This window comes from Bombus huntii, chromosome 12, assembly GCF_024542735.1.
Source record: "Bombus huntii isolate Logan2020A chromosome 12, iyBomHunt1.1, whole genome shotgun sequence".
NCBI lineage: Eukaryota > Metazoa > Arthropoda > Insecta > Hymenoptera > Apidae > Bombus > Bombus huntii.
In genome coordinates, this window is record NC_066249.1 from 11,532,552 (window position 1) to 11,552,163 (window position 19,612).

Here is a 19,612-nt window from a genome sequence, read left to right on the forward strand (position 1 = left end):
CTCCTCGCCCGACGACATTATCTTCGATCGCCGTCGAAACGAACAATGCGCTAGGAAACGGTAGACGACACGGCACGAGAGAAAAAGTGGGAGACGCCGTTACAGGAGAATAGATAGAAAGAGAGCGAAAAACAGAGAAAAAAATACAGCATGGATAGTCGAAGGGAAAGAGTGTTAGGAAAAGAGAGAGGAAGCGAGAGAGAGAGAGAGAGAGAGAGAGAGAGACGAAGAGTGGGAGAGAGCAGGCAGCAGGCGGATGAGTTATTAGATCCGGCGTATCCGGTATTGCGTCGCGGATGACCAATAGTTTCATCGAGGGATTGTTGAAGGTTCCGGAGCACATTTCCGGTTTCCGCTCCACGAATCACTCTTCCCTTTCCCCGTCTTCTTCTTATCCGTGTCTGACTCCGCAACCTCTCGGAATTTGCTTGCCCATGAACGACAAGGGCTGTATAAGGGGAGAGGGAGGATTTTGGCTCCCTCTGCTACCCACTAACCGTGACGATTTTCTCTCTTCCTCCTTCCATGGGACTCAAGGGTAGTTTGCCTCCCGATGTGCATTACTGTTCTAGCAAAACATTCTTGAGAGACCATTTTGGGTTTCAAAATGTTGATATTCTTAAATTTGAAGTACATGTTAGAAACGTATATCACGATGATATACGAAGTAACGTGATGTGTTTGCTACTTAGTATTAGAAACTAGAGACGTATATGCAGTATGACCCCATTTATCTGAATTCGTCGAAGGACAAATGGTTCATGTAAGTAGACCATTCATATAGTAGAAAGATTTCAATATCCTTCGTTAACTATGATTTTTTGTCGATCAGGTTAGATAAAAAATACATATGACGTACGCAATCCATCATCAATTTCAAGTGCGTTAAACGACTAAATGTAATTTCATCGAATCTATGTTCGTATTCATCAGTGATTAACTACGATATTCTTGCAGAAAAAAGAAATTCTCACGACAATTTTCCACCATATAGAACGTTAGAATATGTCGGTAAGGCATGGACAACTACTGCACCATATCTCAACTTTTCCAAGAAAACAGATCCATAGCACTCGCTGGGCTCGCAGTCGGTTCCCGTCGCTAATTAAGTCGTCAATTTCGGTGGGAGCTCACGGGGGGCGGGTCGAACTTGCCGGCTCCTTTAAATCTTGCCGGAAGTTCGTTACTAGACTCGGCCACGGCGTGAACTCTCCGGGAACTGATGCTTGTTACTTAGACTGCTCATATTTATCACGGTTCTCGGCTGGTTCTCCTCAGGTTCGGTGGCCGCCCTTCTTCCGCGGTTTTCACACCGCGTTCCGCCGGTGAAAGCCCCTGGCAAACTCCTAGCTGCCGCGCTCGCCCGGGTTATGCCCTCTCCGTGGCTGGAAACCGGGCAGGCTCTTCGAACTGGAACTCCGGCCGAAACTCACGGTGTCGCTGGGTAACTAAGTTCAGAAGCTCGGTTCGCCTCGGTTTCGTTCACCTTCCACCCCTTAACCCCTTCCCGCAAAAGGATTCCACGCTCGTCTTGGTTGCAGCCGGTCTCTCTAGGCTTCGACCTCTTACCACGGTTCCGTAGCTCCGGATCTACGTCTGAAACGCAAGCAGCCATCCAGCCGCTGGGCCGCAACCATAAGTTACTAATGTTGTTCCCGTGTTGGCGGGCGAACGCGCCACCGAGAAGGCACACCCCCAACCCTTTCCTCCCTCTATACGCCCCCGCAAAACGGATTTCGAAGTTTTACCTCGTTTCCGAGGGGATTATCTTCGCCGGTATAATAGATACGCTTTAGTGGCTGCACGAAGGTGTCTTTCCGTGTTTTGCGGTTTGCTCCGGCACGCTGATCAGAGGTAATCGCGGACGAAACTTTGCGCGAGAGGAAATCTATCGCGCAGCGCTTGTGATGCGGCTGTTTGATCTAACTTTTACGAGTTGGTTGTGTTACGTGGCCGAGCAGTAGATTGTAGTTGTTCGTGCGGTTTCACATTTTTCTAAATAACTAGAGACGTGAGATTCCTATGAAAATTTGCCTTTTATATACTTTGTGTATTTGAAATATTATTGTGTAGGTGTAGTTTTGTAAAATTACGCTGAGATGAATATCAGACGTTCGATGAAACTTTCACGAGTTTTTCGTCGTCTATATACTCTACGCAGTGCTAAAAAAATGGACTATGCATTTTAAATATCACATGTATTCTGTCTAATTTTAGAAATTTTCGATAAGAAGGATAGCGATAGCGTAGCATCCACGATGTAATTATGTGACGAGACATTTACTATTTTGTCATTTATGTGTATATCACGAGCAGTCTGGAAGTTTATGCAAAATTTATACTTTTTTATGATTATAAAATTCATGAATATAAGACGAATAGACCCTCGGTAGAGATATATTTTACCGTTTAAATATCGCAATAGCTACTACATTATAGACATTTTGTATAATTTTGCACATTATATATTCACCGCATTCTTCGCATACATTCTCTACGATCTTGCACCTTTATATATTCTATAAACACATAAACATCCGCAACGTAATGATAAGATTTTGAATTTTACCATCGCTAATTTTATTTCGAGCCTAATTTATGTCCATTAATTACAGCTTGTTTCTCGTAGCTTTTGACGATATTAATGTCAATTCGTAGATAACGATAGAGTAAACGTGTTTCGAGATAGTCCATCCTGATTTTTTTTTTTTTTTTTTTTTTTGGACTTCATCGAATTTCATCGACTCTCGATACATACGGCTCGGGAACCGTCTCATAAATTTCGCCAGTCGTTTCTGCATCCGCAGTGGCTCACATAATTTATCATCGATTATAACGATGCACAGTTTAACGCGTCCTTATTAATCAATTCGCTGGCTATTTATTACGCGGCCAGCCAATTTGTAATCGTCGCTAATTCAGTCATTATTCAATTCTATAAATCGCCAGACGTCAAGGAAACGGAGTATTGACACTTCCCTCGCGCGATCTTCGCTTTGAATAATCGGCCTCTCTTTAATTTCATAGATCTCTAATAAAATATAGTACCGAATATACATAATTTCATTCAGTCGATTATTGTTATATTAACAAAGTGATTACGTGCCCGGATGTGTATGTTAAAGTGAGCGATCTGATAGAATTAAAAATGATACTGACTGAAAATCGTGTGAATATCTCAACAAGTGATCCGTATTAATTAAGTGTTAATATATAGAAAGGGTGTCGCGTAGAAATCTGGCTGCGCGTAGAATTTCTGTCTAAAATACAATAAATCGGAAATGTAGAATAGAATCTTCCCTCTTGGAATCTCATTTTCCTATATAACTGCGGTGCGATTGAAAATTGGAGCAGTTTCGCGCGAATAATTGAAAAGTAGAATATGTTCGGTAAAAAAATCTTGTATGAATATCACGACATAGACAATGGCATTACATGTTACCAGTAGAATCAGTGTACATCTTTATTTATTGAAGTATTCTGCTTATTATTTGGAGATATTCACAATTATCACAAAAGTCAGAACAAACATAATTCTAACGCCATTCGAAGATTCAAATCCTTGGCCTGAATCGTCTTGACCCTTTAAACGACACACCAAAGTTACTCCCAGGCGCATCCTCGACATACTTTCTCGCAAGTTGCCGCGTCTGCAATTAACCTCATCCTCCAGGAGTGTCTTTAAAATAAATGACCGGCCACCACGGTATTGCACTCGTAGTTTCGGTGTTAAACCCCTTCGAGGAGGGTCCGAAGCGTGCCTAGGCGAGAAACTTCGCGGATTTACGCGCGTTAGTAACACGCTTCGAGCTAAGTACGAGCTTTATTACGCTGCATCAAGTTTTTCGTCGTTACCAATGTGACCCTCTCGTGTCATTGGTCTATCGGTCCTCGAATGCTTGCACGTCTCGAGCTTGAGGAAAGGTAACGCGGTATACACACTCGTGATGAAGGGTCCTCGGTTAACGAACTCCCTCTACGACTGTGAAGTGCTATCTCCACGAGGCTCAAAGGCGCTGTAAGAAGTGCCATTAAGGCGGCGATCATATCCTCCGATAGTTCGTCTTTGTGTATTAAAGCACGATGAAAGGTACGAAAGCGTTTGAGATACTCTGGAACCTGACGACCTGGAGATACCATCGATCCTTTTGTTCTTGATTCGATAATGGTCGATAGCGTGGTTTTGTAGGCTTCGTTATTTGAGCTACGATATGCCAAAATAGTGAGTTATACAGGGTGTCCGAGAATGTAAGTTATTTAGGATAGAGCTGGACGCTGTGGAATATCGTAATTGTATTTCATGGTGTCAGTATACCATAGTGTTAGTTCGTTTCTTCGTATCATTTTGCATCTGATTGTTTTTGTACGTAACTTATATTGAAATCCGGTACGATCACTGTATTCCTTTCCATCTTTTATAATGTGTCGGTGGGACTTCGAATCAGTAACATTGTTATTTATACTACCGAGAGAGTTTCCTTGGTTTCGTACAGATACTTCAATATCACGATTAGTCTATAAAAGTGGTTTCTATCGCAATCCTATATGGCTTTTACGCTAATACAATGACTCTATTTCGAAGTAACTGATCCCTATTTCAATATCATTCTGAATAATCGCGAGTTTAAAATCACGTTTCCATATGAAGTTCTTATCGACTACCATTACAAGACTGTAACTTTCAACAAAAACTTGGATCATAATCATCCACCCGAGACAAGTCATACGAGCATACCGATCGTTTTACAGCCTCTTACGCCTCATCCTGCTCGAACAACGAGGAGAAAAACGAGAATTACAAGCTGAGATTGCAGCATCTGACAGGAGACGAGCGAACAAACGTTCGATTCGTTTCCCTGTGTGCGATCCCGCGGCGAAAAGGATCGGTAAGAACCGTTTTCCACCAATCACGGGTGCATGGAACGATTATCACGAGCCCGATGAAACAAGAGGGTCCGAGAACGATTCCTTTGAGCGTCTTTCGCGTTGCCCACGAAGGCTGTCATGGAATGTAATCTCGCGTTATAGCCGCCACGATATTCCACTAACGAGGGACGCACGCTTGTAGTGTGATTAAACCGCGCTATAACGCAGCGGGGCGTCCCAGGACGTCCAGGACCGGCCACAGTATGGGAAATTAAGGAATCGGCCGCGCGGGAGGCGTTCGAAGAAATCGCGCACTCGAGGAATACGCCACTGTGCGCGTCAGCTTCTTGTCTTTTTCTCCGTGTGCAAATTGCATCGTTAAGCGCACTCGCGGAGTCTCTTCTCTCGATTATTCCTCGCGAAATCAGTCGCGAATCGAAAGTTACATTCGCGTCGAGTCAAGACGAAGAAGAGGTGGAAAGGGTGTGCGTTTACTGGGAATGTGTTTGGTTGGTGTTACTGTGAAGTTGCTTGAATATATTCTATAGGATCTATCAGATACCATGATTTTGTTATTTGTACTGGAATCTTTTGAGGAAGGATGTAAATTGGTTCAGAATACTGTACCTAATTTCTATTCAATCTAGGGAATTAAATTAAAATTAATTGAGTAATGAAGGATGATGTTGAAAGAGGGTGGCAAGAGCTCATATATGACATTTATTTGTCCAATGTATTAGGTATTATTCCTACTTTTCATTTTCTCAAATATATTCTCAAATATATATATATATATATATATATATATATTTATATTTATATTTGTATTATATTCTGTATTATATTATATATTATATTTATATTATATTTATATTTATATATATATTTGATATATATATATATATATAAATATATATATATACATACGAAAGGAGATCATGTATGACGCTTTACTGATTCGTTATAGGAAAGGGGTTTCTACATTTCAAAACAATTTCAAATTAAATGAAGGAATGTCGGTAAGTGCTCAGTAGGTGATCCTACAAGTCATCTATCTCAAGCAAATTAAATTGCATTCTACTAGTTACTTAAAATTCTGACCATCTGTTTAAATCTTTCCACTACTTTGATTTAGTATAACTAACATATTTTCATAATATTTCTTGAAGTGCATATATTATTAAGAAGTGAACAAATTTATTTCAATATAGTAAATGACAAACTTATTCTAATATAACAAATTGCTTTTTCAACATCTTCGTCGCACTTAACAGCAACTTAACAACAATTTCCAGCAGGAAATGGTATGCTGGTTCATCCAATGGTATTTTGGTTGTTTATTTCAATGAAGAAACGGAGAGGGAATTGAGGTTACGATGAAATTATTTGCGTGCCATCGTCGGTGCTCCCTCGTCAATCTGCAATTCTTTGAGTTCCTCCGTGGGGTAGAGCGAACGAATCTGGCGGAGTATGGAATTCGCGGCAGAAAAACACGCGTCCGGGAAAACGAAAGAGTCGTGGGATGGATAGAGATTGGCGAGGCAAAGAAACATTCGCGATAATTGTGATTTACGGTACGGCCGCGAAGCAAATCGCGAGGAGTCTGTTTGCAGCGCGTCACGTCCTAGAATTATCTGTTCCTTGAATAGTACAGAGATAAATATCGCACTTATTTGATTAATTATCAGTTGCGAAATTTGTATGAAAATTATTTTCCTTACTGTAAGAGAATTTCCGGTAAAAATCTTGCGATTGCGTTTTAGGATATTAGCCTCTTTTCTTACAATTTTTTCAGTATCTACTTAAGCAGACATTTGTTATTAACTACTGCACCGTATAAAACGCAAAAATGCTGAAAAATTAGACATAATTATTATCTAGTGAGCCTTATTGAAAAATTGAAGCTACAGATTGAGTAAACGTTACGCTTTATTCTTCGAAAGGGAATAACTATCCATGTCACTATAATTAAGCGAATCTGACCTAAATAAAAATCAAAGTATCTCAAAGAACGCTTCGTACACGCAATAAACATGGCGCGTTGCAAAATCTGTTAATTTTATCGTTCTAAATACCGAACTTTCAAATTACAATACTCGTCAGCGAAGATGAAATAATTCCCCTTGAGATAAATCACGAGTTATTCGAAATTACTTTCGCATACAGCTATCCATCCAGATTATCGCAATCTCCAGCACCCAACACACCTCCTCTATATATATATATACCATCGCTATTTATCAACACGTGGAACAATTACTCGCATTCGCTGTAGTATTTTACCAAGAAACCAAGACTTAACGCAACAGCCTGACCCGCACAAAAGATCTCGCAAAACGAGCTCGTATTCGACAGGCAATAAACGACCATACACGAGCAATATCGTTCCCTGGAAGATAGCCTGACCAGATTTGGCATAAGAAAGGCTTAGAAGAGTGTTCGACAATGGCCGGCCTCCGGTACGAGATTTCGAGATGACGCCGCCACCGCTCTCTTTCTTCCTCTCGTCCCATTTGCTCTTCGTCTCACCGCGTATTGGTGCCCGAGGGTAGGACGCAATCAGTGGCCTTGATTTATCGCGGCAATATACATTAAGATACCGACATTAAAACTAGGGGAGCCTCCCGTGGATTCCTGCTCCATTACCGCTTACGAAAAGAGAGAGGTGCTGTCGTCGCATCGACCGTTTCGATATACGAAGACGAAGATTGAATTCCCCGATGTCGAGTCCTGAGTGAATTGCTGGCGTCGTGTGCGTTTCCGGTCCGTACCTCTTTCCCGGTATTAGGGTTGCGTGGGGGATGGATCTTGTTTTAGATAGATGAATATATTGATATTCTCGAGGAGAATCCACCACTTTGGATATTCCCTATCTTTCGAACAAGGATGATGAATTTTCTCAGGTGACATGAACGCGTCGATGTAGTCGATGTCACGAATATTCATTGCCGTTTCAGTTCTTAAGCAAATTATCGTAGTTCTTTTTAAATAAAAGTGGGGAATTAATTAAGTTTGAGTGAACTTTGCCGTGGACCTTCTGTATATTGTGTTCGAAATAATCGTGAATATAGCAGTTTAAATGTCGATTATCGCTTCCAAATGAAGATTTTGCTGCGTGGAAAACTTGCAGCATACGATAATTTATGGCAAGGCGTCTAGTGATTCGGAGTAGTTATCGAGGTTTAGAATTAATCATTTAGAAGAAACGTACATAAAAGAGAATTCAAAGGTGGCAATCTGCAAAGGTGGAACTACTTTAATGAATGAGAGATTAGAATAGAATAAAAGATTCTAGCCACACATTAAAATAAAAGAAATGATATATCTTCGAGATTGCGAGAATCCTAGTATCTTTGATTCTTCCTTTCAATATCTAATATATCGCATCAACTGCTATTCCCCTATTATCCCCAAAATTAAAAAAAAAAGAAACAGAAGCTTAAGCACGTGACATTGACTGAAAACGATACACAGCTCGTTGGATCGCATTTTTAAATTCACGAAAACGTCATTTGATTTACCGCAGAGAAGAAAACGGCAAGCGAATGACGGTTTCAAGGGATCCAACAAGCTTTTCCAATATCCCCTCGCCAATTACAGGACAGTGATCTAACCGTAGTAACGTGTAGTGTTTCCGCCATTGTCCGCAGGTCCGAGCGGGGCGTACAGTCCGGACGCGACGATGGGTTACATGATGGACGGACAGGCGGCGAGCATGATGCACCGGCCGCCCGGTGATCCCACCTTCCACAATCAGTACCATTACCCGCCAGAGTACTATGGACATCACTTATAAAGGTACGTGGGAAAGTAGTTCGACCGGTTCCGTGTTGTACGTGCGACGTCGAACACGACACCGGCGGCCATCGTTGATTTGATAATCGAGTCGGTGACGAGCTCGATGACGATGGAAAGATTGATAGCCGGAAACGAAGATCGAACGGATGGTTAAATTGGTAAACGTTAATGAAAACCCGGATAAAGGGTCAAATTTGATGAAATACATGAAACATCGTTCTTATCATTGGGAAATTGTAAGTATTTCTTGGTATTATTGGTGGAAATGATATTGCGAGGTCGTGAATGGATCTCTTAATTCGTGTAGGATTTTCAATTTCTTGGACTTTGCTTGTCTTTTTATATTATGTGACTGCTTTTGTTATTGCGTTTGGTATCATTTTTTGATTCCGTGACTCTGAAAGTTCCTGATCGAAAAAATCAAAGTATTAAGTGGCTATATAAAAACAGACTGGTTGTAAAGAAATTCTTGAAAGCTTGAAACGGGAAATGTCTTTCATCGAAACTGTACTGCTTCCAATATTTCATCAAGATTGAATGCTATTAAAGTTCACGATATCTCCCGTTGAATAATAATTCCAATAAAAATTGTCCCATTTTTCAAGCGCTTGTGAGAACATTTATTGACAAAAAGTAATTTACGACTACATTAAAAATACGCGTTCTTATTTTTAAAAGGTATAAACATATCGCACAGTTGAAACTAGCCTCTCATGTCTTAACCTCAAAGTACTTCACCCCTGGAAGCACATCGATTCTATCTCCTAACAAATTTCACGGCCTTATCGTCTCTTTTCCACCAAGTACGATCGGAAGACTTGTACAAATCATAGATTCTCGTACTATTTCAAATTACCATTCAGTCAGTCACTTCCGGATATAGCAATCAAGTCAGTAATCAAACAATCCCTGAAGCTTTGAAAATTGCATGTACAAAGCGGGGAAGAACGCTTTTTTCCATCGTCCTCGGGGCAAATAGAAAACGAACGGTTTTATTAATAGAATATGATTTGTCACATTGCAGCAGTAGTCGCAAATAAAGGTAGGCGATGGAATGACGATTCTTGCGGAACGGGAAACGTAGCAGCGTGACGGAAACGCAGCGTGCTCCGGTTGGCGTTTAGAGCAAGGTGCACGGGGGCAACAAGGAGCGATTCGTCGCCTCCAGGGCGTGATCGACGCGGAAGCGGAGAGATATTTCTCGGCAGCGTCGCACGTCGAGGCTCGTGGTGCCAGCTGTTCGAGCCAGGAGTACACGATGCGGACGGTGGAAGCGGAAAAACAGCCGTCGGTCTGGTTGTGGCTCGGAAATCGAGTATCGAGGCGGGGCAAAAGAAACTCGTGAAGAACAGGAGAAAGAAAGAGAGTCAAAGGACGGCGGATTCGTTCGCCAAAGCAGAGAAAGGCTCCGTTGGCGGAGAAAGGCCGACACGGGGCGTGTGGATCGCGTGGAACCGGAAGCAAGATGGCTGGAGAGAAAGAGAAAAGAAAACAAATGGCGAGAGACGCGCGGCTTGAACGAAGACGAGAGTACGAGGAGCCGCGTAATACGATGGAAATTCATGTGATTGTTCTGTGTACAAATGTCGCGGTGTAATATTGTAGTGATCGAAGAATTTAAATGTTAAATTTTAATACGGTCGCGATCGAGCTATTATTAATTAACGATTATATAGAGAGGACATTGGGGGCTACGAACGAGGTAACCTCGAACAGAGTGATATAGGCAATTTCTAGCGGGCATGTGTACATTAAGAATGAGTGGTAAGAAAAGCGGGATAAATAAAAAGGTAGAAAAATACAAGTAACGAAAGTGGTAGAGGGGGTTGGAGAACTAAGGCAAACCCGGTACTCGCGAACTCAGATCCGATTTAATTAATAGATAGATATCCACGTGCGGAGAGAGACGATGAAACGGAAAATTCAGAAGTTCTGGAGGCACGAAACTACGGAGAATGGAATTCAATATGATCGAACGGTATATATATGTATATATATATACACACAAACGCGCGCGCGCAGATGCGCATCCATGTGTATAGATATATATGGGTGTATAAATAAATATATATAGGGAAAAGAATTTTAGATACGTGGTGGGTGGCGTTTCGGAAGCCTACTAGGAAATGAAATGAGAGGAAGATAAGTGTGGGGAAAATTGAGAAATAGTCGGTACAAACGTTTAATAAACGTTTAACAAACGCATGTACGCACGATCAAAACGTAAATGCGAATCCGATAATGAAAAAACGGTGCGAGGGTAAAGAATATAGGCAATGTGAGGAACTGAATGGAACAAATTTAAGAATAGAAAAACATAAACGAACGAAACAAAAGGACGCAGCAGAACAAAAGAGAAACTTTTAGGACAGAAGAATGAAATCGACGCGTGTGCCGGACTCGAGCGTCGATCACATTCACTTGCATATATATAGGTGACATTGAAATTTGTACAGTTATTAATTATAAATGAATTTACTAATTAAAGGAAGGAGTTATCATATAATATAAATATATACATAACAGACACACACACTGAAGTAACATGTGCGCCCCCCTCCCCCGATTGTAATATATATATACAAGCAAGCGTTTTAATTGGACTTTGGGACGATAATTATTCTCGTGTGTGTTGTGCCGTGTTCGATGTGCGTACTGGATCGAGGAGACGCGTCGAAAGAATAAAAAAAGGAAAAAAGCGGGAAACAAGAAGAATAGGTAAAAAAGTAAAGAAACGGATGGCAAAAGCGGATAAAGTACACCGAAACAGACATGACGATAGTGCGCGAAAATGTGCGAGCGCGAGGAAGGAGAATAGTATACGCAAGCGACAGTTGGTGAGGGATTATATATATTTATATATATGGAAAAAAGTATATATATAAATATAAATAAATATATATGTATATACATATATACATATATACACAAAAATATAGATACCTGCGAGAAGATCAGACGGTTCTTCGTCATTCTACAACTCGATGACACAGTTAGACCTCTCCTCCCCGACCTGTCCGACTCCACACGTATAGAAAACGATACACACGCGTAAACACACACACACACATATATAACATATACAGCGATACAGAGGAAAACACGTAGACACAGGCGCGCGTAAAATGAGCGTTATTACCCAAGCCCCGTCTCCCCGCACCGTAAGGATAATTACGAAAGGAAAGGAACGCGCGAGAATCTAAAAACAGGCGAACTACATGCGATCTACAAGTTTAATTAATATAATATATTGTGTATATATATAAATAGTTAATTGAACCGCGGCGAGCGTGGGAAGGGAGGAGGGCAAAGGAATACCCAAGATTGGCAAGGCTTTACGAGAGATGTTCGCGACCGCGCAGAATTCTCTCGCTCTCGTCTTTCCGCTCCTTTCTTTTCCTGCCGTTTTCTTTTCCCCTAGCCGCACCGCGGGGAGGTGAAAGGGCTCGGTAATAAACGGAGAATCTGTGGACCAGTGAGATCCTCGGCGAACAGTGGAGGTTGAATCGGGAAATACGTGCGACAACGAGGAGTATCGTATTGGAACACATTGGTTGGTTTCTTTCGTTCTCGTCTTCTCTTAGTTTGTAATTCTTCCTTTCTCCAATTAGTCACTTTTTGGATACATATATATATATATATATATATATATATATATATATATATATATATATATATATGGAATAAATATCAAGAGCTTAAAGAAGATACTATTTATTTCATTCAATACTATTAAAGATAATAATCGAGACGAATGTCATGCCCTTTTTTATTCACCTATGTCTCAAAACAGAACGAATTGGCCCTATAAGACGTAATCCTTCTAGTTTGCTGTCAAAAAGGAGAAAACCCGCCCATCGATTTAATTTTTGTATTAATGGAAAAGTTTCTAGCAAAACTGCCTACGATATCGCAGTGAAATTCTCGAGTAACCCAACGACACCGCATTGTGCCTCGGGCAAAGAGAAACATCAAAATCAATGAAATTTCGAATATTTACAACGATCCAAAATTGGTTGCAGCTTCGTCGAAATTTTTCCCATTTCCAAGAATAAGTTTGAGAACGAGATCAAATTTCGTCCGAAACATGGACGACATTTCTACGAAACTGTTGATCGGTATTCACGATCTATCGAAATTCCATTGGATTCTCGAAACGAATGCAGCTCGTGACTGTAATCGCTGTGTATATTGGATGGAACTAGCCTTAGAACTGTCTCGAAACAGATCGTCGAATAAAATCGCAACTGTAAGATGGGCCATTTTGATCTCGACACTTTTCTCGACACTTTTCTCGTCCTTCCCGTATCGTTTTCCTTTCAGAAATTACTTACCCCGTTGTTCATACAATTTTTTTAACAAACTAATTGACGCAGTTACGATGCTGAAAATTTCTTTAGTGAACAATTTTTATTTCGTACTTTTATTTTGAATTACTTTCCAAACATTGATTCAACGTTTAATTTTATTCGGTAGACAAGAAACGCAGAAAAGAATCGAAGAAAGGGGGAAAGAAAGAAGCGATACAAGCAAAGAGTATACACAAGCGAAGCGAATTTTTGTGATGTAAGGATAAAGGAGAGAGAACATGAATTAGAGAGAAAGTGTTAAAAATTTAATTAAATTAAACGTCGATTATAAATCAACGCATGGAAGGATGAATAGCGTGAAGTTCGAAATAGCTCGTCCTAGGTATCTTTTTGATAATCGGGTGAATTGCTCGATAACAGGAGAAACGGAACGAAGGTAAGGAGAAGGGAAATTGTGAGAGAGGCTTAGGAGAAAGAAGATGCGAACGAACGAAAGAAACACAGAGCATACGAGACAAATTTTATCGATATTTTCAATACGCCCGCATACACGCAATTCTTGTATAAAAAATTTTAATGTAAACACACTGCTCTTGCCGCGAGTCGTGACGTTCACGAGAAAATCGATGCTGTCGTTTCTCGTTACCCCTGTTCGATCTCAAAATACGATCTTTCAAATTGTATTTGCGAGAAAAGTCAATCTTCTACGGAACGATAACGCGAAACGACGCTCGATTTTTTTCTAGCCACGGTCGAGCGGCGTATTAGTATACTGAAAGAAAAAAAAAATGATAACCTACGTATACCGAAAGACTCAGGTGCGAGAGAAGTCAGTTATAGGTCCTGGTTAATTGGTGAAATTTCCGACACTCGTCGAGATCCATCGCGACCGATTTTCCGATCGGTGAGCGCGAGTACGCGTGCGTAGCTCCTCTTCACGAATGCGACAATCGATCGTGCGATCCTTCATCCGCGAATTTTTTTCCAAATTTCGACAATTCGAATCTGTCACTTGAAACGAAAAATACGAAAACTAAAAAAAGAAATGTATAAAAAACTGAAAAGAGAAAAGCAGGAACATGAAAACGCGTTAGCATCACGTTTTCCCGGTTGAAATTTCTCGACGACCTGGTTACCTGGATACATCGTATACGAGAAAACGCGAAAATAGTAGAATCTCGCGCGTTCGAAATCGTCCCGCGGCTACGACGTGTTCTTTAACATTTTGATGCAAATTCTCCCAATATTTTTAGTAAGAGCTTTTTACGTCACGGGGACTGAGACTTTATACCATTTTACTGAATAAGCAGCGTCGTTCTCGTAGACGTGGAATTTTTTCGTTTTTATCCGAATTCGACCTTGTCAATGCTAGAGGGGACGATCTCGCGACGTCCGATGAACAATCGTATAATACATAATCGATTATCAAATACGAGACAATCATGGAGACGAACGCGGATGATGGCCGACGAAATGATACCTAATCGAGCACGATCGTTTACGGAGCGAAGTGTTCTTACCGAATTCTATTTGTTGTACGATATATTGTTTAGTTTTGTTAATGACCGTTCCGTCGATCGTTTCCGATTCCGCGCCGATTCGTCGTCGCGCATACGAGAAATTTCAATGGGAATCTTTAGCTAGAGCTTTATCAAAATCGTTTTACCAAATAAAATGAAACAATATTTCCAAACAGATGAAATTATAAAACGAGAATGTAAATGAGCAACATTGGGCCGTCGTTTTCGTCTGTGATGAATTTCTCGAGTAGATTGATACACGGTAAATGTCCCGATTTACCAGCGACTAGGGACTACGACAACGACGATTAAATTATTTTTTCATGAAGAAGATCGATGTCCGATGAAAATCCCGATGGAACAGACGCCGGTGGAACGTTCGTCGGCGCATTTCCGTAGCAGCATGCGAAAGTGCAACGTCCATGGTGGACTCGCGTACGAACACGACTCCGTCTTTTTACCCCGCTCGCTGACACACCACCCCCGTGGTCGGAGAACGCGATCAATATTTTCGTGGAAATGCCCGGCGACGCGTTACCCGGCGAAGAAAAGAGTAAAGGGGGGAGAAGGAAAGAGGAATAAACAAAAATATAGAAAATAAAAGTAGGATCGCATGAACGATTAACGAAAAGAGCCTATACAATTGGTGCGAGATGTATAGGCGTGTAAAAAGGGAAATGAAAGAACGAAAGGAAAGAAAACATAATGTTGTAGCGCTTATGAAAGGAATGTGAAGACGGCGGCGAACGGACGACGTTTATTGGCTGTTCGTTTTCTAAATGAGTTCACCCGATTGAATGAATCATCGCCTTAAAAATGTATACGAAGTAACAGTAAGGTATCTAAGTAATAATCATGTTAGAAGGTAAAGAAACTTAAAACAAAGATTTTATGAGCGACGACAAGAGCGGCTATAGGGCAACGAGAGAACGCGAGTGAGAATGAGAGAGAAAGAGTCTGAGAGAAATAGAGTGGTAGCGAGACAACGGTGCGATCGAAGAAATAAATGCTGTGTATGAAAGGAACACGTGAATGAACGAGCGAATGGAATGAAGCGACTAGGAAGAAATGATGGACAAGGAAGAGATGGCGCGAAAGTGTAAAAAAAGGAGAAGAAGAAAGAGTAATGTATAATTATCGTGTAATTACGGAAGAACGACGATGTTAGTAACCGCGTTGCCGGCGTTGGCGGCGATGATCATAATGACGACAGCGATAACGAGTGTTGGGCGGGGTTTGTCGGCCACCTGAAGATCGCCACTAATCGTCATTATGATCATCAAGCGATGAAATGATTACGAAATAACGCTGATGATGATGCTATTCACAACAATGATGATACTGATGATGATATATGATGATGATTATGATTATGCTGATGGTGACGATGATGTGTATAGTAAGCTAAAAATTTATTATATCGGTATGGAATCAGATTTTTTCAACTGTTTGCGTATTGACGACCTATTGACACTCTTAAGTAAAAAAGATTAAAAAATGCAAAAATAAGAGGAACGGTAAATAAATTGAACAAAAAAAAAAAATGGAAAAAAGAAAACTTAATCGAATCGAACTGTGTTCTGTGTTTGTGAAATCGGGAAAAAAACACCGCTTCTTCGATCGTTGTTTCAGCACGATTGTGATAGCGCGACGACGCGGAAATTACGATACGCGTGTGGTCGTGCGGGAGGTGGTTCCTCCTTCGACCCCTCGAGAATCCCCGGGGCGAGGATGTTCGTTGATCCCTCGCGTCGATCTACGTATATTCTCACCTCTCTCTCGAGCAACTCAGAGAGCGAAAGAGAGAGAGAGAGAGAGACGCGTGTGAAACGGAACTAAAGGAAACACGTAGAAACAGAACAAAACACAGTGAAACGGAAACTGATACCTGTCGATGTAAAATATTAGTATTAACATATACGTGGGATTACGTGCACACACGCGTCCATCCGTTAACAAGAAAATGTGTCTGGACACGCGCGTACACGCGTCCCCGGCTTGCGTAGAGACGCGTGACGGCGTCTCTGGCATAGAGGGAACAGAGTCGATCAATCGCGTGAATTGGCCCGGATCGATTGTGTTCAAAACACTCACGGATCGCAACGTGATGACGATGAAAGGAAGGACGATGTCAAAGGTGGTCTATGTTAGAGAGTGTCCATTGTATAGTGTTTTTTTGAAACGTGAGCATTAAATGCTACATCTTGTGTACGCCCTCTTGTGTCCAGTCTTTTATTTCACAGTGCTCGCGAGTAAATACGTTGACGTGGGTGTGATGCTCGTACGTCTCGTTTTCGAATATGTTTTTCTTTCCTTATTTTTCCTTTTTCTTATTTTTATTGGTTCTTTTGTAAGACTCTTTCTGAAAAATGTTCGAGGGAACAGTACTGCGCGAAAGAAATCGTCCTTCAATTTTGTTGGAGCATCACGCGCGCATCGCATTTTATCACGAGTGACAAGGCGTTGCTCCAGTTCCTTTTTCCCGTCTACTAGAAGTCTACGGAACTTGGCCGATTTTCTCATATTCAAATCAAGTTAATTTCATTTTGCTGCAATTTTATACATTAAAAATAGTTCACATACCCAGTAAAATAAAGTAAACATTCACCTTGTATCCCTGAAAAATTCTCATACGATCTTTAAAAATAGCCAAGTTTCCACTTTATATAAACTATAAACTATAGAAACCAAGTCAACTCTATCAACTCTATCGCAATTCAACCTCGACAGCCTTTGAAAATTCACCTTCCTTTCTCTCGAAGCAGGTAAGTCATGATACGCTACATATTTCAACTATAGATACCCTTATCAACCCTCGAAAACCATGAATATTCTCGATCATCCCAATCGTCGGACCATAGTCAGGACCGTTTCACACAATCGACATATGAACCAAACTAAATGAGATTCCAACGTGCCTCGAATGACGTTCGAACGATGTTGGATGCACGACGAGTTGTCGGATTCTGGCAAGGTGGACGCAACGGAGAATCGTTAGCGAGCTGTCGATGGCTCCGCTTTGTTATCCGCAAAGGTCACCCCCTCGGTCAGACTGAAAAACGAAAGGGTGCCGTCGATGTATAAAACACGCGTTTGCGATCCGCATCGTCGCATCCCCTGGACCGTGTTTCCTGTTCCTGCCTTCTCTCCAACCCCATCCACACTCTCTCCCCACCCTCTCCTAGTTCGCCTGTGCTCGTTCTGAAATATGATAGGGGCCGCGTATCCACCGTAGGTGCCAATTACCGCTGATGGTTATTCCATGGAAATGGACCTTGTTACGCGAGTGTCGAGAATCAAGGGGAAGGCACCAATTATTTTCGCTGCCGTCGATGCTTTCTGGCGGGCGTCAGAGCCGGGAAAGCGCCGACTCGGCGCTCTGTCGTCGACGTTTTCCACCTTCTAACGAGACAAATCGTGATCCCAGGCGTCCCCTTTCTTCTCGCCATCGCGACAGTTCGTTTCGCTGCGTCGATTGTTTTTCTTTTTTCGTTTTATTTGGCGCGCGGGGGTGGCACGGCCACCGAGATGGATCGAAGTAACGCGTGAGTAGCTTTGCGGGGGTGAGTTCTGGTATTATGGTCAATGTTTTGACGGATAGAATGAAATACTCGTAAAATAAGGTAGAGCAAAATAAGAATTCTTGCGTCTGAGTACAAGCAAAGGTACCAAAAGCTTAATGAAAAATTACTTTTTATAAGAAATCTTGTCCGACATAAATTTTTGTTAAATTAGATAATGGCAAATATAAATAAGATATCGAAGATATCGGGTGTTAATTAAAAATTCCGATTTAATGAGATTTTGGTGACTTTGGAAAGCGATGATAACGGATGGGAGTTGATTATCGCGGAAAGTTGGTTGAACGAGCGGGTTCTCTCGTCAGACACGGGTGAACGCGTCAGGAAGTCGGCAATACATTAGACGAGACGCTCCGCGAGCAAACAATCTCGTAATGGCAGCACGGCACGGCTGACTGGTGGCGCGGTAATGAGATATTAGACTCGAGGTTGGCCTGCCAGAAGGGAGTGGCCACTTCGGAGTAGTAATGCGCGATAGGCAGCCGTTTATGCCGTACGAACTCGAGGGTCATTATTAGGGAGCGCTGCTAAGGGGCTGGTATCGCTTTCTCTCCTGGGACGCGATTAGGATGTTGTTTTCTTCGATGTCTTCGCGTACCGAATTGCCAACCAAACCACAGAAGTCAGAAACGTCCTGCTCCTTCAAGAAGAATATTTTGACGAGACTATATATCATCTACTAAATTGGTAGCTATAGCTTGAAAGCGGCTTTGCATTCTTATAAGATTAATCTCATAAGCCTATGTTGCATAAACTCAATATTATTTGTAACTTTTTTCAATCAATTTACGTTATTGAATTCTGTTTATTAATATCATCGATGTAAACGGGAATTCGTAGAAATTTCTAGATATTTTCTTTAAGTCACTATTTCTCCTTCTAATTAGATCTTATAATTTTATGACGTTAAAAAAAAATACCCCTTTTTTATCATGGAAACTTTTTATGTATTTAAAATATTTACTATTCTAATATCTGTTTTGTGTTTTGATGACACATTATATAAGTGACTTTATTTGCCATTTTCAGGAATGTTCATGCAACTTCTTGGTGTTATTTCACTGCATAGTTCTTAATGTCTCAAAAATGGAAAAGAAACGAAAGCTGTTGTACAAGTGCTGTTTTAGCCATTAACCCCTTAATCTACGATTTACGTTCGAAAATTTTGGGCCGAAAACGTAAACAAGCTATTATATATTATATTATATATCATATTTGGACCGATCATCGTAATACGGGCTATGCCCGTAGTTGTAGGTTAAGGGGTTAATTTGATAAAAAAGAAAGATCTCAGACTAGCAAACACGTTCCATTAAGATCGTTAACAGTCGCTCGGCGCGTAACTAGAATCGCGAAAACTTGGTTGCGCGATACGGAGACGATCGGATCTGAGAGGCAGCGTCAACTACGCGTTTATCTCTTAAACGCTTTCCCGGTGTTATTTTTCAGCGTCCGCCTTTCCGTTCAGAACCGAAAGCATCGTGCGAAATAATGGACGGCTTTATCGTCCTTCAATAAACATTAATTTTTCCATTCT

The 19,612-nt window shown here is 41.2% G+C and overlaps 1 protein-coding gene across 5 annotated transcripts in view; it reads left to right on the forward strand.

The window, feature by feature from the left end:
• Positions 1–16,705, forward strand: part of LOC126871971 (homeobox protein homothorax) — a 503,672-nt gene extending 486,967 nt beyond the window's left edge. For 3 of the 5 annotated variants that reach the window (XM_050631391.1, XM_050631395.1, XM_050631393.1), the window contains 2 exons: positions 8,496–8,664; positions 9,689–16,705. In XM_050631391.1, coding sequence (XP_050487348.1) covers positions 8,496–8,662 — 167 coding nt within the window. In that variant the 3' untranslated portion in view covers positions 8,663–8,664; positions 9,689–16,705. The remainder of the gene's footprint in view (positions 1–8,495; positions 8,665–9,688) is intronic. The other 2 variants (XM_050631394.1, XM_050631392.1) reach the window with 2 other exon arrangements.
• Positions 16,706–19,612: the final 2,907 nt, after the last annotated feature.